Below are 24,929 nucleotides of genomic sequence, written 5' to 3'. Positions count from 1 at the left end.
CAGCGGATGAGAGACTGGGTCGTTCATTCGGGTGTCATGGTGGCAGGAAGCTGTTGAATTACCATTAGACAGTTTATATTTACATGATGAAACAGATAATACAAAAGAAACTTTCGAGCACTAAATAGTAAATTACAAATAATTATTATGTATTAATAACATTTACTTGTACATAATGGCAATTAAAAAGGAAATTTAATTAAATAAACTGCCAGAGTTGTGATGTGTTCCGAAAGTGTTCGTGCATTGCGCTGTTCTGTCTTTACTTAAGCTGAAAAGGAAAAGAAAACACTCTGGGGAATAAAATATAAATAAAATTACAAACTACATAAATTAAAGTATTATTTTAGGGGTGCATGGCAGGGCGTGCAAACACACGCATGCACACACATACACACACTCGTTGGCAGTAGTTTTGAACACAGGGTGATAGTGAGTGGAGAGGGGCCTGAAGCAGGGCGAGGCACATCTGGCTTAGGGGTGTAGCCCCGGTCGATGTCAACATATGTGAAGTCTCTGATATTAAAATTTCTGCAGTTAATATTTGCAACCCACCTTTCTTATCTACCCTTAACAACTCTAACGACATTATCTATAAAGCCATTACGCATTTCAATAAACATGTGAACTTACCTAAACGAACTAGTGATAAAAACAACATGTTAAAAAAGTTTTATCTTCTGCCCTACAATAATGTTAATGTTAGCTTAAGTATTCTTTATCTCTTATTCCCTTTATCATTCATGGACTATAATAGCTATGCTTGATCTTAATATATTATCCTCTGTTGTCACAACTAATTCAGTTTATGTTTTTATTGTCGTTATGTAGTTATATTATATCTATGATTGTAGTTGTGCAATGTTTTAATTTATAACTCCTTGTTTTGTGCCATCATATGTTCCCTGCATGTGTGAAGTGCCGACTGGTTGGTTTGTAACTACAGTACTTGTGGCTGGTGTCTACCTGCATGGATGCTTCTTGTAAGTAGTGGCCACCTGTGCATAGTGCTGACTTGCTTGCGGTGCTTGGCCACATGCAGTGACTATATCTCCTGTGTATTTATACATTTGTGTTTTTGTAATTTTTGTCTTTTGCAATTATGAATTGTATACTATATAAGATGATAAAATCATGTGTTAGTATAAAATTGCCACCTGTTCATGCTGTACCAAATAAGTAAGAAGACTTCTTAAGTCATCAACTTCCCCTGGGATGCTTTGCTTCCATTAATATCAAAATTGGAAGAAAAAAACCAGGATCAAGCAGCATTTACCAACACCATACACCAGTACGAATAGTAACAGCTAGGTATTCTATCACAATCGCACAAATCTGGACCCAAGTATTATTACCTGAAGGGCTTTTTCCGGGGCGGATGATCTATCTGCTGGATGATCCTGCGTATGTCGTCGCGGACGCTGTCCACGATGTGTCTCGGGAGAATGCTGAGAAGCAGGTGTTCCTTGAATTAGAGAAACTATGTTTGGATTAAAATAAATATTATAAAAATTATTATCTTGCCCACACTAACCTTTTACAGTTTACTAAAATTCATGCACGAGTATTGATGAATGAATGAATGAATGAATTATAGCTTAACATCTGTTGACATCAGGATCACAAGAGAGCGCTGGTAGACTGCATAGGTGAGGGAATGAACCATTCATCACTTCCCCACTTGCGAACAATCTGAGGTAAACCCCAACAGGGAATTGAACCCAGCATGTAGAGTGATCTAACCACTGTTTCCCGACCATGTAACATAAGAAAGCAGTCAGGCCTGTGTTAGCACGACTACTATTTTTGACCAGCCCAGGTGAAAACTGGGTTAGGATTATTTTTATTTTCGAAACCGGAGATTTTTGTGTTAAGGTTTTTATTTTTATACATTTTCTTTATTCTTTAAAAATAATTATATTATTCAACAAATATGAAACTAAAATATTCCTTAACACTTTTTCACCAAAACAGTCTCATTTTGATTGACACCTGATGTACTGATACAGTAAGTAAAATAATTAGTAATAAGCATGTCAATAGCACAACCACTCAGAAAAATAAAATTTAATCCGCAAATTTTTGTGTGCCATCATTAAAGTAAAGTTATACTAATAGGTAATGCAAGAGATGCAAGATCAACAACATATTATTAATTTCTTTCCAATCAATTTAGTTAATACATTCTGGTATTAAATTTACGTTACATAAATTACATTCAATGAATTAACCATGATAAAATTTACGTTACATAAATTACATTCAATGAATTAACCATGATAAATATCCTCTTTTTTTGTAATTTGAGTTAAGTTTTTCCAGATTGCTGATTGACTCCATGTTTTTAGTTACATTTCAGTGCTAAATGGTTTATTAACTTGCAATTCGGTGTTACACGTGGCATTGACATGCTTTGCTGTGTTATTTCAGTTTTATCGCAATTCACCGTACAATCTTGTCCCTAGTGATAGGATACAAGTGTGACCGTTAGTGGGGAGGTGGAGGGGGGAGTACCCTGAAAAAACCCATCAGCTCGTGGGAAATACCAACAAGTCTGTCACTTTGGAAAGAACTGAGAGTTCTATGTGAAAGAGGAAAGATCTGACCACTATTAATTCTATAAATTTTATTTTTCAACCATATAAAAACAAAATTACCGGTAGATACATACATGCCTCACTAAAGATACATAAGTACATACATTATTGAAAATTATAAAGAGAAAATAATAATTTATAGACATTTGCAAATATACAAAAGCTTAGGCCTACACCACTGCCAAATTTTAAAATCCAAATAATTCTTCCCTGCGTATCCTCCCACGGAATGATATCAGTGGCCTACCCAGCTTTTAATTTTGTGGAAATAGAGGTAAGAGAGGATGAGACTGGAGAAGTTTGTTTGGTATAGAATACCCCTTTTGCTGAACGGGGCGACTGCAAATTTGCTAATTAAAAGCTCCTAAAAAAAAGACTAAGTTAAAGAATTTCTGATGTCTTGAAAATTCTTTATAAAAACTGTTTTTTAAGAATAATAACCTTCAACAAAATTACAAAATACACCTGCACTAGATATTTAATACATTTTTACAAAAAAAAATTAAACCAACTTCAAGGGTCAGGTAAAAAAAAATATATATATATATATTAGATCTAAAGATTTTTAATGGGGGAGGGGGGAAGGCGAACCCATTGAACCTTCTGTAGGAGACTTTGAAAATATATACTGTATAGAAGTCGCCAGCCCAGGTTAAAATTTCTAATACGGTTTTGAGGTAGTTGGTTAAGGCTGTTAGGCCCAAATTTATTTATAGCATATTATTTTGTTTTTATGTTGGCCTTATACATACAAGATTCTGTGCAAAACCGATTTGCGCTATAACTTATAGTTTTCTCATAACTGGCACTCAAAGTTAAAAAATATGGCATTTCTTGTAGAGATTATTTCAGTAGCCGTTCAATGTAATTTATGAAATTTTGGTAATTTGCGAGTTCATTATGCATACTATTGAGTGATGTATTTTAAATTTTTTTAAAAAAATAATTTATTCGTGTACTTGAGCCAGAAAATGAGAAAATTTAAGTTGTTTCTAGATCCAAAAATATTTGTTTAAAATATATAAAAATACCATTACGAAATACTAATCTCAATATACTTTCATCTGAAATAACAAAAATGTGACTTTCACTATATGAAAGCTGTGAGCCTCTACGAAAGAAATGTAACCGCTGGAATTCCAAAATATATTGAATGCAACCCGCAACACTAGTGGTGCCGCGTTGTCTCGCTCGTCTTTTCCCTCTTCTCGGAAAGAGCACGCGGACTTGGCCCGGTGTTGCCAGGTACCTGTCCCGTCTCTGAGTATCCTCTCTACCTGCCGCTAGACCAGCTGGCTTTCTTCCTTCCCCACGGCAATGTTAAACGAGTTTACAGGTGTAGTGGTCAGTGGTTTATAGCTTGCGGTTTAATATGTCAAATGTATTAGTGTAGTTAAAATAATTGAACTGCTATACAATAGTGATTTTTGCTGGTGCGATGCAATGCAATTGTAGATGGGGCAAATATTTCACATGTAGCTACCATAGTCATTGGTAATGACGCACCCAGGCGACTGGATAGAGCCAGCGGATAGAGCTAACTTCAGCACCGTGTATTCAGTGTCATTTTTTATATATAGACCCTGCAAATTATTGAAAATCAAATCACATAACTTTTTTAAATTTGTGTAAAGGCCAGAGCGCTAGCCTCCTGAACTAATTATTATTGACTATCACCTTTCATATAAACGTGTTCTCTATTCGTCTATTGGCACTCACAATTTCCTTTGCAATGACCAACGAATACGCCTGGTACTATACAAATGTTTTTAGATGATATTTCTAAATTTGTATACAACTTGAATTTTTAATCGTTGCCTAATAATAGTTACTTTTTTTCTCCTTAACCCCCGTTTTTGTTTGAAATTTTGGGGGATAATTGATTTCATAAATAATTATTTCAGACGAAAGTTATAAATAGTAATTAAAAGTTAAACAATAAAAAAGTTATTTAATAGTGTACATAGTACAGATTTTTTAAAAAAGTATACCCTTTTTTTGCTACAACCCCTTTTAGCAATATTTGATTTTATCAAAAAATGTTTCAGCCAAATTTTTGGATAATAATTATAATTTTTGCAAACAATTTTATTGGTTTTCATAGCGTATCTACTAATGAAGTTATGAATATGTTTTCCTATAACCCTAATTCTTTTTCACGCCTTGCAGTTATGGTTGTATTAGAAATCTATATAGTAAAAAAAATATTTTTGGTATTACTGCTACGTGTTATCATATGTTAAAACAGATGCGTTATATATTATATTATGGGAGTAACTGCGATTTTTTTTTTTTTTAAAAAAATATTCCCCATTTCTAACCAGTTAGTCAAATTTTGCCCGTAACTAACTCGACCGAGATTTTCCATTACTATATTTTATATATGTTAGGAAGTAATTTGTGCAAATATACGGTAGTTATCGTTTGTGTTTGTGTATATATATGTGTATATATACATGTATACACATTTTTACTTGATGATGGTTATGTTATTTTTGGGATCATAAAACGATTAAAAAAATTTCCAAAAGCCGCTCCAAGGGAACGGCTGCAAAAGTAGGTAGCTTTTTTTTAAATGTAGGCTCTACCCAAAACTGGCAATTATTACAAATGTGTAGGTGTGATAATGTAAAATGTTATAAATAACGATTTGGGTTCTTAAAATGATTCTTGTTTAATCAGAATTCCAATGAAAAATAATATCTCCTGAAATTCGTAATGTGTTTAGAGATTTGGCAACAGCGCGCTCCATGTAAGTCGTGTACTGCAATCTAAGAGTGGGACAGAATTAAGTATGTGAGTATACTGAAGCCTTTGCCAGTTTTTCATTTACTGCACCAGCGTTTTCCATTTTCACACAATAATGTAGTTTTCTAGGTTATTGAGTGAAAAATGTGTTATTAGCTTATAGGTGTTCGGGGTGTGTCCAGATTACTGCGAAACAATAACATATGTAACTTAAATGTAGGCGTGTTTAAGGTGTAACGACCTAATATAAATTCGCAACATTTTTTTGTCTCCCAATTCATTACAGACGTAGCCTATGCTTTCCATAGGAGTCACACACAATGTTGGTTATTTGTAATAAATGTTGTGAATCAGTTGCATACGTGTCGGGCATTAACAATTTCCAACCGAAATAACTTAGTATAATTTGAATTTAATTAATTAATTTCTACACAGCATGCCAAATTCATAAAAATCCTTAATTTTCTATTCATGTTTGCTCAATTTACAGCAGCTAAATTTAGAAATATTTTATCGTAGGACTTACTATTATATAAAAAATTACAGTTAGTGTGTCTTTTTGATTATTCAATCGAATAGTAGGCTATTGTGTGAATTGTTCCTGTGTTTATGAAATTGTATCTAAAAGGATGAATGTACATAAATATGTGTACATGTGTATACATGTTAAGGCGCACTTAATTACATTTGCCAATTTAGCATTATCAACAATTCTATGATAATAATGTGTTTTAATAATTAGATACATTATATTAAAAAAGGTGTTTTTAATATTACATAAAAAGGTATTTTTGCCTCAGCATATTTATATCATTTGTTTGTTTCCATGAGTTTTTTCATTGTAACCATGATTTTTTTTAATTTAACTGGAAAATAGGCAAGAACCTCGAATGGGATATGCCTCTAAGACACTGCATTGTCTATTAATTCACTTTTTTATTACTTTGACGCGTGCCCGCCCTTCCTATATTAAATATCACGTTACTTTACGTGATAATTAAACCCAAAAAGAGTTTTAATAAGTTCAGAAGCAATTCAGGGAAAAAGGTATTTCGGCAATAGGCCTACTCACGTAATATGCGGCAACGAATCTGTGCAACGTCGTAGGTTATAAACAAAGCGACGAATAATAGAATAATTCATAAAAGCAACCAACCATCTTCGCCCTTTATTTTTTACGTCGTTATAAACACACAAATAAACATACTTCAGAATATAATAGTAAATATGGACGAGTTATGTAAACAATGTATATTTTTCTCTTGCCACAGCTAAACCATGGAGGTAAGAAGTTAGGGAGTGGTTGTTTGGTGTGGATGCTGAAGTCATTTTGCTTTTTGGGACACGCCCACTAATGCGACCAAAACAAACGGCGAATACAAGTTTGAAATGGTGTTTTTAATGAAATAAAACAATGTCGTGTTGTACTTATGGTTGTACGAATAGGCTAGCGAAAAAGCAGACGGGAATTACATTTCACAAGTAAGTTTATATCAAACCAGGAGCTTCTATTATTGAAGTGGTGAGATGAATAAGAGAAGACAAGACATGTCTCAAGAAAGATGAAATAGTTATAGTAGCAGGTGGAAATTACGTGTTCAAGAAAGAATAAAAAAATTCGTGTTGTGCTTATGGTTGTACAAATAGGCTAGCGAAAAAGCAGACGGGAATTACATTTCACAAGTAAGTTTATATCAAACCAGGAGCTTCTATAATTGAAATGGTGAGAGGAATAAGAGAAGACAAGACATGTCTCAAGAAAGAAGATGAGATAGTTATAGTAGCAGGTGGAAATTACGTGTTAAAGAAACAATCAAAAACTGTGTATCTCAGTTTGAAATATGTATTACCTTCATTATGTAACACAAAAGTGGCGGTATGTACAATCCCACACAGATTTGACTTGATGGATAACTCATAGGGATAAGGAAAACTAATGAAAAACTAATGAAAAAATTCTGACTGTAGTAAGTACAATTTTGTACGAGTAGGTATCTTTTGCTGATGACACAAATCTTCTTATAACTCCAGAAAAATATTGGAATTAAAAAATAAAACTGAATTTGAAATAATTAACTTGAATAAGTGGTTTGATGCAAATAATTTTAAACTTAATATAAATAAAACAAAATTTATTAAATTTGGTAATAAAAGACTGCTCGATCAAGTATTATCTGAATTTCAGAATCAAGCGATAAGTCAAACTGAATCAACTAAATTCTTGGGCTTACATATTGATGATAAACTAAAATGGAATGAACATATCAATCAAACTATTCATAAATTAAGTAAAGCTTGCTACGCCCTCAGAATTCTTAGCCAAATTATAGACAGAAATTCTCTACGAACTGCATACATTGCACTTTTTCACACACACATGGTATATGTAATTGAAATATGGGGTAAGTGTAGTAATAGTATTAAAATTCTTAGATAGCAAAAAAAAGCCATATGTATTATATGTTTAGCTGATACAAGAGCCTCATGTAAACCTTTATTTACTGAGTTGAATATATTCCCTTTTTTTTCGTAATATATTTATAGGTTGCTCTTATTTGTAAAATTGTAAATAATTTTGTAGAATCTGAACATACTGGACCATATATCACAAGATATAACTATAAACTGAAACCAAAATTCCACACTTAAGAGGTATAACACTATTTAATAAACTACCTAAAGAAATTATATTACTACAAAATTTTAATGAATTCAAAAAAGTTGTTCGAGAATACATCAAAGGAAAAAAATATTTATTTAGCTGGTGTAATAACACCTTGTAATGACAATATAAATAATATGTAATTTGCTGTATAATTAATAGGACACCCTACAAATGATTCAGAGTATATTAAATGAAAAATATGTACTGTTTGTTGTGTTGTGTAAATTGTGAAAATTATAAAATTTGTGATTATTTGTTGAAAGTGTAGATTAGCAAAATTCATTATAATTGTAAACTTGATTATTTTATTGCAATTTTAACTATGTTTAATTTTTGTTTATAATGTGACAAGGTCAATATCCCTTGAGCTGTTGGCTCATGTAGGGATCTGCAGGTGGATTGAAAAAAATAAAAAAAATGAAATAAAATAGATTGTGTTATCTGCATGAAACCATAATATATTTTCCATTGATTTTTGTTGTCCAAATTATATACATTTATGTAATGTCTTGTTATTTGTTAATAAATTATAGTTTTTACTTCAGTACGTCTTGTTTTGTAGTTGATTTCGCATAATTTCACACTATTTTAAATTTGCAACACTGTGCTACCAGCTTGCTTTTACCAAAGCCCAATAATGTACCAATTTTATCGTCGACGATTATAAGACTTAACTTAAAAAATATGGTGAGGAAATGGATGAGGAGAAGTGATTTAATCTGTAAAACATTTCACTTTTAGTTTTATGCAATGTGGTTTAGTATCATTTTGTTCTAAAATTCCCTCGGCGTAACTTTTCCGTAATTAAAGTAATAAAAATCAATTTCGAAAATATTTATTTCGAAGTAGTCAAATGTGGATAGTGTTTGATTAGGCTAGGTTAGTAACAACACTACATTGTAGGTTAGGTTAGTATAGCTACATTAAAAATGCTGTAAAATATTTTTAGTGTTTTTCAGGAATTACCAATTTAAGATGTACCAGTTGCCAGAGGGAAATGCTGAAAATTCATTAATTGCACAGAAAGATAGAGGTGGAATAACATACCTGTCTAAGGACGTGCAAAGTATTTGTAAGACGAAAAGACATTTTTTTCCTCTTTGAATCAGCATATGCATGACATGTCCCCATTGAATAATCATATTGTTTATTTGACAAAAGCAGTTTCTGATAAGTATGTTTGTATAAGGTTCAATTATTTTGCTAAGAATATAATTTAAACTAGTGATTCTGTTCAAAAGATGTTTACGAAGACAATTTTGTTTAAGGGTCAATGAGAATTTTTGCAGTCAAACTTATAGTAGCTATGTATGCATTCTTCCTTTTGAGCTTCAAGTGATCTTGTTATTCCATTCAAGAATAACTGTTTTACCTATTACAAATCAGAAACATAAGTATTTTTTGTATTTATATGCAGTCTTAGTAAGTATTGATTGGTTATTGCTACATAGTATTTATGTGTGTCATCAAGTAAGGGAAACCAAGAAAAAATCTTGACAAAAATAATTAGGTTTCCTAGAAAAAATTTCTATGAACTAATTTTTGCAAATCTATAGTTGAATGGATATGAATATTAGGGAAATTGTGGGTAAATATTGCCCCCTATGAGAACAAAAAATACAAAAATATAATTTTCGATTTAAATATATCTTCACTAGCATTTTATAATCCTCACTGATCTCAAAGAAGCTTAAGGCACACATTCAAGGCTAAAATTGTGGGATGAAAAATAATTAAAACGTAGACAGTATAAATATATAACACTTGGAATCGCTATAGTAAAAAAAAAAAGTTGCAAATGTAATCACTGCAACATTGCTGCAGGTAGGCATGTGTACCCTCTGTTATTACTGTTACTTTACAGTACTGGCTCCTAAAGTGAAATATTCGTGCAAAGGACTAATTTAGCTCTGAAGAAACTACTGGTATGTTTACTATTGCGTGGCCACTGCAATAAATAAATAAATATATAAATAAAATGCAAAAGTTGTAGCATGTACAAGTTAATATAGGCGAGTGGGCTCGTGACAGCTAATCCATCCATACACATAGGCCTAATAATTATGACGAGAATTTAAATATCAGTTAATTTGTTCATTTCGTTTACAGTAACATGTAGGTAATAAGCTAATATCTTTAACATTGTAATAGTCCGATAAATGAAATGACGAAAAAAAACCTTCTTTAAGCACAAATAATGTAAACAAGGGTACTATAATGTTATTGACACAACATACTGCCTTAATAACATCAATGCACCCTACCTGAATGCTGTTAAGTAAGCAATAAATTAATTTTATAACCCATTTCGTCATTACATATATCGGGATTTATTGCCTTATTTCTACTAAAAAATCACACGTTACAGTCTTGCAACACAACATTATATTTCATTTCATAATCTTAACAAGATAAACTTGCACATATACGCCGTTGGTAGCTAATATCGGATTAACAAAATACAGTATTCTGCATTTAAATGCATTGCAACCAGTGATGTTTTGCTCTCACAAGGGGGCGTGGTCGTTTTTTGTTTTGACTTCAACTGTTAACACAGCAGAGATTACACACACCTACTCCCTAACTTCTTAACTCCATGAGCTAAACATGTACATTGTGACGCCATCTTGTGAACGGCGATCTACCAACTGTATTTATATTTTATAAAAGTATAAATTTAACTAATTAAGTTGTGAAAGCAAGTTTAAATACTTTTTAATACCTAGGATTGAATATGTACATATAATTATTTATGTCAAATTTATCTTTTCTTTTTAATTATTAATATCTAGTTTATACTTCCACCACCATGGAAGGAAATTTCGGCGAGATTCATGCGCACGCATCTCATCCTTTCCAAAGAGGAGTTAGTTCGCCCCTCCCTTCATTTCTTCGTTCCCGCGCATTTCTCCCTATATAAAGGCGAGGTCATCCACCTGAAAGTCGAAAGGAGAGTTCCAGCTGCGCTTCGGTGGAGGAAAGACGTGTCCCGGAGCTGTTCTACCAGATCTTAGCATCAGCTGTGGCTAGCACCTAGTGCAGCCCAGTGCTCACCGCCCAAGCTGTGGTTAGCACTTTTTAGTGCTACCCAGCAACAAAGAAAGGTGCCTGTGTGCTAAATGCGCACAGGCGGTAAAGGTTTACAGTAAGTGAAAGTTGACGACCGACGACCTTGGCAACACCCGGGGAGTTAGATCCCCTGTAGCCTAGCCCGAACCCGGCTAACTAGCCCCGGGGGACGGTCAGTGGGTGTACCCAAGCGATAGGCGACAATAGAACAGGACAATGACCAGCGAAACTGTCGACATGGCAGTTAGCGAGGCCCCTTCAGGGCCGAGCTCCGACGAAGCAAGCGGGTGGACAATGGCCACCGGCAAGCGCGCCAAACGCCAGCACACGGAGGTGTCCGGTGCAGGCAGTGACGACGAGGCGGGCCCCTCCCCCCGCCCTCAGCAACCAACCACGACCGAGGCTGCCAAGAGGGCGCCGCGCATCAAGCCCCTGTTCGTTTTTCTCGACCAGGGGCACCAGTACCCGAGGGTATACACTGCCCTGAAACATGCAGTGCTGGAGAAGTTCACGTGCCAAAATCGTGGCCGTGATGAGATCCAGGTCAACGTGGCCTCCGTTCCCGATTACCACAGGGCAGTCAAGGCACTGCAGGCCATCGGTGCCCAGCACTCCGTCCTTCTTCAGAGGGACGAAGTGCCTAAGAAGTTCGTGCTGCGCGGGGTGCACCGCCACACGCCATCCGAATTCCTCCAGGAGGAATTCAGCGCCCTAAATCTGCCGGTCCAGAACCACTGGTTCCTGGAGAACCGGCAGCGACGCGAGAAGTGCGATGCACTCGTGATCGAGGTGCCTCAGAGCTGCGACTCTGAGCGCATCTACGGCCTAAAGGAGTTCGCCGGCATGCTTAAGCGTGTCGACGACTACCGTCGCCCCTCATGCCCCTCCCAATGTAGCGTCTGCCAGCGCTACAACCACGTTGGCAAGGCCTGCCACGCGGCCCCTGTGTGCCGATGGTGCAGCGGGCCACACCGAGCTCCCGACTGCCCCAATGGGGGCAACCTGGAGTTCAAGAAGTGCGCGCACTGTAAGGAGGCACATTGCGCAAACTACAAGGGCTGCCAGGTCTATAAAAAAGAGACCCGCAGGCACCTTCCGCCCCAGGTGCGCAAGCAGCGCGAGCAGCAGTCTCGCCGCGACTTGCGCGACAACAGGCGAGCTGCAATGCAGCCCCAGCCGCAGCCAATGCCAAGGCCCCCTCCGGGCTACTTTGGCCCCCCGAGACAAAATCCCTGGGGTACACCGAGGTACCCTCCTCCCCAGAACTTCGGTGACTACCTGCAGCAGGCAGGTGGAAACCGATTTGCGCCCCTGGAGCAGCACTGCGAGCCCAGCTACAACGAGCTGGACTACCCAGTGCTGGCGAACAACCCCTGGCAGCGGAAGGGGTATAAGAAGCACCCGACGGGCCACAAAAATGGCCAAGGCAAGCCCCAGCGACCCACTCAGGACAGGCCGCAGCAGCCTGGACCGGACAGGCCGCGACAGCCTGCCCAGGAGAAGCTCGTGGCAGCCAAGGCTGCGCCAGCCCCGGCGAGGCGCACGACCGTGCTCTCCCGGCCGCAGGTAGCCCCCGCACCTGAGACGAGCATGGCGGTAGACGCAGCTCCAGTGCTGCCAACTGCACCGCCCGCGCCCCAACAGCAGCCAGCCTCGAAACCGGACCTGGCTGACTTCCAGAAAGTGCTCGAGCAGTCGCGCACTTTCAACACAGATGAAAATCTGGCGGCCACAATTGTCCCCATGTGCCAGCTTATGGTTATATGGTGCGACCCATCTGTTACCCTAACAGAAAAAGTCCATGCGATGATGGGCTTCGTCCAGTCACTGGCTGCCAAGCTCAATGGCAGCCACTAGACAGGCCCCAAGTTGCGTAACAACCCCGGCCGATAGGTTAAGCATACACTCCCTCCTCTTCTGGAATGCACGTGGAATTAAACATAAATTACCGGAATTCATCCACCACCTGGAAAAATATAAAATCAAAATAGCTGCGATTAACGAAACACACTTGCAGCCGACCGACCGACTGACAATACTAAACTATACAGTTTATAGGCGCGATAGAGAGCACAATAGATGGGGAGGAGTAGCTCTAGTAGTTCACCGTAGCATCAAACATACTGTATGCCAGCTACCCATTTTTCAAAATTTAGAAGCTGTTGGAATAAGCTTAAACATTAACCAACAAAACATTAAAATCATTTCAATGTATGCTCCACCAGGTAGGTCCCTCAGTGTGGCGGATCTGGATGCCCTGTACGGGGCCGCTCCGAACTTCCTCGCTGTAGGTGACATTAATGCGAAACACCTGGAGTGGAATTACAGGTGTGCGACGGCAAATGGCGGGCTTCTCTATGCGCATCAGCTTGATAAGAACTATCAGGTTCATGCTCCTACTGAGCCCACATTTGATTCGGGCAGACTGAACCAGCTGCCAGACATACTAGACATCGTGCTTAACAAGCGTGTCACCTCGGGGTTCGAACTCGAGGTCGTACACGACATGTCGTCCGACCATTTCCCTGTTCACTTACATTTCGACAGTGCAAACACGGAAACCAACCCGCCTCGTAAAATTCGGGATTACAAACACGCCGACTGGGAAGGATTTAAAACTCAAGTCGCGCAAAATTTGTCAGACATCGCGGACATAAATAATAGTGACAGTGTTCACAAAACTGAATTGAAACTAATAGTTTAGCTGCATGACGCCCAGCATCGCGGAGAAACGGTAAAAGACTGACGAAACTATTTACAGATGGCACTGCTGAACAAGATGGCCGCCACAGTGGCGCACTCACGATCGATGGCGCCAAATTCAAATATCCAAACCACCACACATTCTAGCACTATGCCCAAACATACCGCCCACCAAAAATAACATTTTTTATGTTTCACTACACTGGTTCTTAGTTGACTGGCAACCGACACAATTTTATCACTGGCCGCTTCACCACTCGATGCTGCTGTTTGATGGTAGCTACTCTTGACACACCATCCTGACCAGGATGTAGGGTTGCGACGCGGCCGAGTTGCCACTGCAGGGGTGGAAGGTGGTCTTCTTTGATGAGGACAAGGTCACCAACCTGCAGGTCACCTTCGCTTTTGGTCCACTTGCCACGTGGTTGTAGAGTGTGCAAATATTCCTTGTGCCACCGCTGCCAGAAGTGCTGTGATGCACTCTGTACCAGCTGCCATCTGTCTAATCTGTTGGTCTGTATTTCCGTGAGGTCTGCAGCTGGAGGAGATGTCAGAGAAGTGCCAACAAGGAAATGTGCTGGCGTAAAGGCCTCCACGTCATTTGGATCTGATGAAATGGCACAGAGTGGACGTGAATTGAGGACAGCTTCAATTTGAGTGAACAAAGTCGACAGCTCTTCAAACGTGAGTATCTGCTGGCCAACGACTCTCTTGAGATGGTACTTCGCAGACTTGATGCTTGCCTCCCACAGGCCTCCAAAATGTGGCGCAGATGGAGGATTGAGGTTCCACTGAATCCCACGAGTAGCCAGAGTGTCTGCTACACAATGCCAGTTAGAGGTGTTCCTCAGGTACCTTTGAAGGTCATTGAAGTAGCGACGTGCCCCTATGAAGTTGGTTCCACAATCTGAAAAAACAACCTTACAGAGTCCACGCCTAGCCACGAATCTGAAAAAGGCATTTAAGTAGGCAGTGGTACTCAATGATGAAACAACTTCCAAGTGTACTGCCTTAGTTGCTAAGCATATGAATAAACACAGGTAGGCCTTGGATGAACGACTGTTTCGACCATTCGAAAGCCTGACTTGGAAAGGGCCCCCATAGTCAACACCCACATTCAGAAATGGTCTTGTTTGTTGCACTCGACTTGGTGGAAGATTTCCCATGGATGGCTGCACATTGGTGGCTCTGAATCTGTAACATTTTACACAGGCGTGTATCCTAGTCTTGACAGCTCCTCTACCTGCCACTATCCAGTACTCACACCGAATTGCAGCATGTGTGGCACTGGGGCCAGCATGAAGGTGTAAGACATGATAGTAGTCAATAATCATTTCTGTCACAAAACTCCTTTTGGGAAGCAGAACTTGATGTTTCATTTCATAGGCTACATGTGAATTCTGCAGGCGTCCACCTACACGGATGATCCCATCAGCGTCAATGAATGGCTGTAGTCTTTTAATTCCAGAAGAACATTCGCGAGCTGCAGCCAAACAATCAAACTCTAATTTGAAATTCTCTTGCTGAAGCTGCTTCAAACACACCTTCTTGGCAGCGTCAATTTCTGCTACAGTGAGAGGACCTGTGTGTCGCAACTTCCTTCAAACCTTCAAATTTAATGCAAATCTCAACACGTACGCAAGTACTCTTTGCAGTCGTGACCAGGACGAAAACCTACAAAGGATGTTAAGAATGTTCGGTATACACTGACCAACCAATGAGACTAGCGTGATTGCCTTCAACTCCTCTTTACCTTCCTCTGAACTGGTATATCCTTGACTGGGCCATAAATCCACCTCTGCTGTCAACCAACCTGGCCCAGTCCACCAAAGTGGGTGTGTTAGAAGCTCCTTGGGTGAGAGTCCTCTTGATGCACAGTCTGCAGCATTTTCAGCAGAGGAAACATGTCTCCAGTGGACCGGAACCTTGCTCTCCTGAATACGAGAAACTCTGTTCGCCACAAATGTTTTCAGCCGATGTGGCGGAATCTTAATCCAAGCAAGCACTACGGTCGAGTCACACCATGCATAAATGCAACTTATATGGATTCGCTCGGACAGTGTTGTGATCAGTGATTCAATCAATTTGATAAGCAAGAGTGCAGCCTGCAATTCAAGTCGCGGAAGTGTGACGGTCTTCAGTGGTGCAACACGTGACTTGGCGAGAAGCAAATGTGATTTTGTTTCACCGTGGCTAGAAGTCCGCAAATACACAACAGCTGCGTAACCTTCATTGGATGCATCACTAAAACCATGGAGCTGGTATTCAGACTGTGGTGCAGAAACAAGACGAGGTACGGACAGCTTGCTTAGGACATCCAACTGGCCAATGAAAACCTGCCAATCAGCAACTAAGTCTAGTGGTGGGGTGTCGTCCCAAGAAACTCCCAGTAACCAAAGCTTTTGGAGAAAGATTTTGGCTCGAATGATGACTGGAGTAATCCACCCTAGCGGATCATATAACCTAGCAATTTCTGAAAGGATGGTTCTCTTGGTGACTGTTGCACTGGCATGCTGAACATGATATGAGAAAACATCTGCCTTCCAATCCCATTGAAGACCAAGTACCTTAATAACTTCATTGCTACCATGAAAACTAAGTGGACTCTCCCGGTGATCTTCTGGAACTGCATCCAAAACTGCCTTACTATTACTGGACCATTTTCTTAGTTCAAAACCACCTTGTTTCAGGAGATTTATTAATTCTTGCTGTAACGCGAGAGCTTCCGTGACTGATGCTGCACCAGTCACAATGTCATCTACAAACACGTCATCCATCACAACCCTTGCTGCCATCGGATACCGAGGACCCTCTTCCATTGCAAGTTGCTGTAAGGCTCTCATCGCCATAAATGGAGCAGCTGAGACTCCATAAGTGACAGTGTCAAGTTGGAATTCACGTATTGGTTGGTCAGGGTTCTCCCTCCACAGAATTACCTGGTATGGTGCATCGTCTGGATGCACGAGAACCTGACGATACATTTTGCAGATGTCTGTAGTTAATACCACACGGTGAAGACGGAAGTGAGTGATTATGTCCACAATGTCATTTTGAAGCTTGGGTCCAGTCATCAAAACATCATTGAGTGACTTCCCTGAAGTGGAGCGAGTTGAGGCATCAAACACAACTCGTAACTTTGTTGTTGAGCTGGATTCCTTGCACACATAGTGATGAGGGATGTAGTAACGACGTTCCTGACCAATTGCATTATCTAGACTATGCATGTGCCCCAGTTGCTCATATTCACGGAGGAACTTGCAATATTCGGTATAGGCTTCCGGTTGGTGATGTAGTCTGGATTCCAACTGACGTAACCTCTTAACTGCATGACTACGTGTATCTCCTAAATCTGGGTCTCTCTCCTTAAATGGTAGTCTCAGTACAAATCTTCCTTCGAGGTTTCGTGAGTGAGTCTCAACAAAATGATTCTCACATTTTGTGTCTTCTAGGCTGGAATGCTGGACAGATGGTAACTCCTCGGTCTCCCAGAACTTGCGGATGGTATCTGTTAGGGCTGTATCCGATGACGCATACATTGAGACAACACCACTACTGGAAGTATCTGCAACCTGAGTCACCTTACCCATAATAACCCAACCAAATATACTGTGCAACGCTACGGGAACACCCTTCGAAGGCTGGTACCGCCCACCATCAAACACGTCTGGATATACATCAGCACCAAGAAGGATATCAATTGCTCCTGGAGTATCAAAAGATGGGTCCGCTAGTTCCAGATGTCGATACATGTCTCTCACATGGTGGGGAAGGGGAATGGTGGGTAAATTGGCAGCTATGTTCTTCAACACTAAAGCATCAGTAACAACGCCAGTTCCTACGCCCTTACATGATGTTAGAAAACAAGTAACTGCACCACTGTTAGCAACAACAACAGAGTGAGCCAGACCCACAACAGGAACCTTAGCCCTTCGACACTTTAGCCCCAACCTATGAACACATTCTTCGGTAATAAATGAGCTCTGCGATCCTGAATCGAGTAGTACTCTAACATTTTGCAGCATTCCACTTGCATCCTGGACTCGTACCATAGCAGTACCTAGAACGACAGTGGTTGAAACTGCAGTTGAAGAAGTTAGTGATACCACTGTCGCAGCATCCTCCTTGTGACTTGCTTGTGGCATAGAAATCTCTTGGATGGATTCACCTGCAGGTAGTTTCACTTCTTGATTGGGAACCGCAGTGTGAAGGAGAGAATGGTGTCTCCTGCCGCAGTGATAACAGTTTCTTCTTGACCTACAATCCTTCACTCTGTGACCTTGTAGGCAGTTAAAACACAGCATCTTCCTACGTACAAACTCTATCCTGTCATCGCTTGACTGACCCGTAAAAACAGGGCACTTGTGAAGTCCATGCATGTCTCCACAGGCACTACAGGGCTCTGCTTCTGCTGTCACTAGAAATGAGGATTTAAAATTTGGGTTTTGAGGCAGTGACCTCTTTGGAAAAGGGCGTGCGGCAGGCACTACAGCTGGAGTGTGATTTGACATCATCAGGGCCTTAGACTGCAGCTCCACGAACTCTAACAATTGATTAAATGTGGGCATTTGAACATTTTTGTGTGCTATTTCAAACTGATTTCTTGTATCTGGATCAAGCTTTGGTAACATTAGATTCAGCAACACAAAGCTCCATTCAGTAACAGGCAACTTCAGAACTTTCAAGGCACCCAGATTCTCCTTTAGAACATCTACCATATTTCTCAGTTTGTCAGGCGCAACAATTGACAGTCGAGGAAGTTGCACAATCTTGTCCCAATGCATGTTTGCAATTGCCCGGACATTGTGATACCTATCTACCAAAGTTTGCCATGCCAGAATATAATTTTCCTTAGACAGTGGGAGTGTCTTTATTAGATTAAATGGCTCACCTGATAGTGATGTAAGAAGGTATTGGTGTTTCTCCACATCTGACAGGCCCTCATTATTATGCACCAAGGATGTGAAAAGGTCATAAAATGTGGGCCAGTCAGTCAAGAGACCCTTGAATTCTGGCAACTGCAGCTTCGGCAACTTAACGTTCGAAGATGTCTTGGCAATTTGATTGCGTTGTTTGTTCTGGCCTGTTTCGTTAACAGTGATCTTGTTAAATACTTCCTGTATCCTATAGTAGGCTTCATCAAATTCCTCAAGTTCCCTTTCGCTGGCTTCAGATTCCACTAACGACTCGGTCTCTGTAGCTTGAATAGCAAGTTGCATGTGATTTTCTTCAAAGTCTGTCTTCAATTGGTGTAAATCGGTACACGTGGCCTTGAAAAGTCCCGCGCGACTTGGGTTGCGCTCGACTTCGTCGGCGAGCGTCAGAAGTCTTGTAATGCGGCACTTAACGAGGCGCAAACGCGTTTTGGCTTGATTTGACATTTTAAGTAACGGTCTTGAAAACGTTCGGACGCACCGGCAATACACGAACCAATGCAAGATAGGTAACCTAGGCCTAACCTAAAACCACATGTGTTGCCTATAATTGCTTGCACGCAATCAAAATTACGTAAAATACATTTATGAGCTCAAATAATACAGTGTTTGCGTATACACTGATATTTCCTTGATAGCACAACACTATAGTCCCGGATAAAGTCACGCACGCGATTCGTAACGGTACTGCACATGTCTATTTTTGAACAAAGAAGACCGATATCTGAATGGCTTTTACGTTGTTTATGCGATCCAAAGAATAAACTGGCTCAAACATACAGATATCCGGCCCGGAGGACCAAAATGTTCACAAAACTGAATTGAAACTAATTGTTTAGCTGCATGACGCCCAGCATCGCGGAGAAACGGTAAAAGACTGACGAAACTATTTACAGATGGCACTGCTGAACAAGATGGCCGCCACAGTGGCGCACTCACGATCGATGGCGCCAAATTCAAATATCCAAACCACCACACATTCTAGCACTATGCCCAAACAGACAGTTTAGACACCGCAATAACTAAACTTACTGCGGAAATCCAGGATGGTATAAGCCAGTGCATCCCAGAAAAGGAGGTTAAGTTAGTACACGACGAGCTGCCAGTATACATACGCGATTTTATATCGCGCAAAAACAGACTGCGTCGTGAATACACACGACGACGCACTATCCAAACAAAACAAAGAATCAATGAATTGCAAATAATTATTTCAGACGAAATTTCACTGTGGCGAAGCAGCCAGTGGGAAGCAAAAATCGCACGTTTAAATATTCAGGACGGGAGTGCCTGGACTATGACGAAGCGATTTTTAAATAAATCTGAAAAAATTCCGCCCCTTCAAACCAATAATGGCCTAGTCTTTAAACCCCTAGACAAAGCACAAGCATTTGCAAATACACTGGAAACAGCCTTTCAGCCTAACATGGTGCCTTGCGATAGGCAATACACAGCGCAAATTTACCGCGAATTACGCGAAAAATTGCGCCAGCCCACTATTTCTGAGCCTCTATTAACTCAGGCACAGGAAATCAAGCGAGCTATTAGGAAAATGAAGCCGCGAAAAGCACCTGGGAATGACGGCATACAAGCTATCGTTCTCAAACAGCTCCCAGATGAAGCCCTGGAATATTTAGCTGAATGCATTAATGCAATGCTCAGGCTCAGTATTTTCCCCTCCCAGTGGAAGGAAGCTAACGTAATAGTTTTCCACAAACCAGGCAAAGATAAAAAACTGCCCCAGAATTACAGACCAATAAGCCTGCTTAGTACTGTGTCAAAAATAGCCGAAAGCATAATATTGCATCGACTAAATTGCCACATACATGAAAATAACTTGCTGCCAAATGAGCAATTCGGCTTTCGCAGTGCTCAATCGACCGTTCACCAGCTAGTACGTCTCACTGAAGAGATTACTAGTGCATTTAACGTGCAAGACTATGTTGTCGCGACGTTCATAGACGTAGAGAAAGCCTTTGACAGAGTGTTTCAAGCAGGGCTTCTCTATAAATTATACCAAGCTGATTTCCCTGACTGCTATGTCAAGCTAATCACGTCATACCTAGCAGGCAGAACCTTCAGAGTATCAACTGAAGGAGACCTAAAACAGATCAGAGCAGGAGTGCCACAGGGCAGCATCCTAGGCCCTGTTCTATTCAATGTATACGTGCGTGACATGCCACGCCCCGCACATAGACTCGTCAAGTTAGGCTGCTATGCGGACGATACTGTCCTATATAGCAGATCGCATAACCTACAGCTGGCCACGACTAGGCTGCAAGTTGCGCTCACTGAAATAGACCAGTGGTGCACAACGTGGCGCATTAAAGTGAACACAACGAAGTCAGAAGCTATTGTGTTCACTCGTAAACACCTCCCACCAATAGACCGCAGGCCGCAACTGAGTCTGTTCAACGAACACATCCCGCATAAAGATGTGGTTAAATACTTAGGTGTACACATGGACAGGAAATTAACATGGCGCCATCACATAGACACTAAGCGAGCACAGGCTCAGACTAGACTGTGCTCCTTGTATCCAGTTATGAGTAGACGATGTGGCAGCAGAGTCACTACCGGCCTACTGCTCTACAAAGCCCTCATACGACCAATAATCACGTATGCAGCCCCTGTATGGGCCACTGCAGCAAAGACACACTTAATAAAATTACAGCGAATTCAGAATAGATGCATTCGAATCGCCACAGATGCCCCAGTGTACTGCCCTGTCGAAGCATTGCATCGTGAAACCAGATCGGCAACTTTGCAAGACTTTTACATTCACACAACTCAGACTTTTTATGATAAATGCGTACATAGTCTGAATCCACATATTACTTCTCTAGGAAACTATGATCCGGACGTGGATCAGAAGTATAAGCGACCGAAATCACTCCTGGCGCACCGGCCGCCGTAGTGGCCTGCGATTGGCTGGATCTCCGGCCAATCACAGCGCAGGCGCGCGCGGCCGAGGCCTGACCCCAACACTGCGGTTGCGGACTGGCGAGAGAATTCTGCCTATGCTGTAGCACGCACAGACACACTCGTATTTCTGGCAGCTCGTCCAATTTAATTTTAAGAATATTATTATTTTCAAAATATTATTTTTAAGTTATAACTTTAAATATTAATCAATAGGATTCTGACCATGTGCCTGACCACGTCTTGCGGCGAAAATGCCCAGGCTGGCAGCATCATGTGTCCGAATTAAGGCCCCCACAACCCCCAGTACACTCGTCGCGCCACTCGCTGAATCTAGTCGTGTTTTTGGCCTAGCGGGGCTCTAATGAAACCAGTCACGTTTTGGCCCAGCGGGGCTCTAATGAAACCAGTCGCGTTTTGGCCCAGCGGGGCTCTAATGAATTACACACATGTGCCCTGACATTTATTGACCCTTAGATTGAATTAAATATAAATATTCAGTGAGTAGACTCACTCTAGATTAATAGGTGTCTGACCATGTGCCTGACCACGTCCTGCAGTGCAAATATTCAACATTGGACTAGCCGATGATTGACATGCTCAGGCTGGCAGCACAATGAGTCGGCACACACGACTGCGGCAACTGGGGCAACCTGGGCGTTGCGGCCGTATAATTATATAAAATTATTATTTAACTACTTGGCTGGCTGGCAGCCTGGCGGGAAACGACTAAGTCGCCCCCAAAACAACCAGTGCCACCAAAACCAATGCGGACAAAATGTCCAAGCTCCCGCCCACTTGCATAGTAGCCTTTCTACTCTGTCCAACTCTTCTTCCAGAACCATCCCTCTGTTCCTGTAACCAACCTGCCTGTAATTAATGCATGAAATTTTGCATCCCGCATGTCAGTGCCCAGGGTTTTCCCTGTGTCTATGCAGGTTTTACCTGGGCCCAACTTATCTAGTTTTAACCTAGAATAGTCAGTGAGGGGAGTTAGTCATGGCTAAAACTTTGCCATGGCTGGCCAATCCCCTCCTAGCACATGATGCATGCTTCCTCTCCTGCATGGTTCATAACCTGCATGCCTAGAGCGTATAGGCTTCGGCCTGAGACGCACTTAGAGTCTTCCCTACCCAGACCTCTCCCAAACACACTTAGTAATTAGTTAGGTTAGGAAAAAAAAAAAAAAAAAAAGAAACCTGAAAGTCAGTTGATCGGCCCGACGGCCAGTGTGGCTGGATTCCGCCCACTGGCCATAGGACGATCATAGGGGGAGCAGCAGAACGACTGGCTATCCGTTTTCTGCTGCTCGCACCCCTCCTTCGCGAGTTAGGCCATCCGAGGACCTATCTCGGCCTAGGGAATTTGTCTCCCTTCCCCCCCCCCCTTTCTGGACGATAGGGTGTACCGTGTATAAATTCTGTGTATGTTGTAAAAGCCGATGCAGGCAACAAATTGAACTGTTTCGACAATTCAGGTCAATAAAAGTTCCGTGGAAAATACCGACATTATTTTCAATCAATAGTTTAGTCCCTATCTCTCACCCCACTAGCTATTCGCCTTCACCAGCCAACTGCGAATCCTGCCGCCCGACCAGCAGCCTGGACCTTCTCCTCCACCCAGGATACCTGGCTCTCACCCAAGAGAGACATCGGGGTACGAAGAAGAGGAGAAGGAGAAATCATCACGACAAGTTGGCGCCCAACGTGGGGCCAGACCAGCAGCTCGACCTCCTCCTCCACCCGATACCTGGCTCTCACCCAAGAGAGACATCGGTGCGAGAGGATCATCTAGCTGGCGCCCAACGTGGGGCCAGACTAGCAGTTCGACCTCCTCCACCCCTGCTGGCTCTCTGTCAAGAGGGCTCGGTGCAATTGAGAGGAGACGAATACCAACAACAAGCTGGCGCCCAACGTGGGGCAAGACCAGCAGCCTGGACCTCCTTCTCCACCCGATACCTGGCTCTCACCCAAGAGAGACATCGATGAGAGGAGAACAACACGTCATTCTGGCGCACCAACGTGGGGCCCGTTGATTGTTTTACAATACCCGTGAAAACCCATTGGAAGCTCTACCAGACGGACTAGCCAACAACCAATGGAATGGATGCCTGCCACCACTTGCAGCTCATAGAAGACTTAACCAACAGCAGGCACACCATGGCCCGCACCAGGAACAGCAGCAAGCAGGCAAGTGCTCCTGACCTTCCTACCACCAGGGATCCTCAAGAAGCAGACCCAGATTGCGGAGGGGAACCGCCTCCCCTCCTGGCGCCCAACAACTCACCTACCTGTACATACCCAACGACGGCAGACACAGTCCATCGACTCTGCGGTGTAGAAGACTGCTCTGGCACCGAAATCCACCAGATCAGCTGTGGACTCCTGTTCCATCACTCTTGGCCAGACGAGCCCCGAGATCACGCCGGACTAGAATATCGATGCCTCGCATGCCAGCAGAGACAATCCTGCTGCAGCATAGAACCAATTAGCTCTAGACCTGATGGGACCTTACCCCAGAAGCACGACGGGTAAGTGCTTCCTACTCGTCATCACAGACCTTTTCTCACGATGGGTCGAAGCCTTTCCCCTCGCTAAAGTTGATTCATTTTCTACTCCAAGATGAAGTGTTCCCTGGATGGGGATACCCCAAAAGCATACTTACAGACAATGGGGTGCAATTCACTAGCAAATTATGGGCCGACACTTGCGCCAAATGGGAACTAGAAACCTGGGCCACTCCAGTTTACCATCCCCAGGCAACCCCTACAGAGCGCCGTAATCAGGAATTGAAGAAAGGGCTCAGGATGCGTACCACGGCCAATCATCGCCACTGGGATCGCTACCTGGGAGAAATCCTCTTCACACTGCGGCGTAGGCACAATGAAGCAATCGGAACCAGCACCAGCGAATTAAACTTGAGACGATAGATCCAGCAACCTGGAGAATGAAGTGGAGTTCCAACCCCACATACCGCCCTTCAGCGAAGAGATCTGTCTACAAGCTGCCATCAGAGTAGATGCGCACGAAAGGCTCAACTAGGGTACCTAGCCCGCAAGTATCCTACACCGAAGAATCCGCCCAACCACCAGATTGCTGAAGGACAAAGGGTACTAGTCAAGACCCATCCACTCAGCAATAAGCCTAACCACTTCTGCGCCGGATTCGCACCAAAGTGGGAAGGACCCAACCAGGCCTCTACCAGGCCTCTACCAGGCCTCTACCAGCCTCCACAGCATCGCCAGATGCCGTGGCGGAGCTGCAAAGGAGACCCCAAGGACCTACCAGGACGGTA

At 41.8% G+C, this 24,929-nt stretch overlaps 1 protein-coding gene across 4 annotated transcripts in view; it reads right to left on the bottom strand.

Moving 5' to 3' along the window:
- Positions 1–24,929, bottom strand: part of LOC134541023 (adenylate cyclase type 2-like) — a 469,698-nt gene that overhangs the window by 140,214 nt on the left and 304,555 nt on the right. For all 4 annotated transcript variants that reach the window (XM_063384159.1, XM_063384162.1, XM_063384160.1 and 1 more), the window contains one exon: positions 1,356–1,465. In XM_063384159.1, the coding sequence (XP_063240229.1) occupies positions 1,356–1,465 (110 nt within the window). The remainder of the gene's footprint in view (positions 1–1,355; positions 1,466–24,929) is intronic.

Source organism: Bacillus rossius, chromosome 17 (genome assembly GCF_032445375.1).
Source record: "Bacillus rossius redtenbacheri isolate Brsri chromosome 17, Brsri_v3, whole genome shotgun sequence".
Classification (NCBI taxonomy): Eukaryota; Metazoa; Arthropoda; class Insecta; order Phasmatodea; family Bacillidae; genus Bacillus; species Bacillus rossius.
This window is presented reverse-complemented; position numbering and strand designations above follow the sequence as displayed.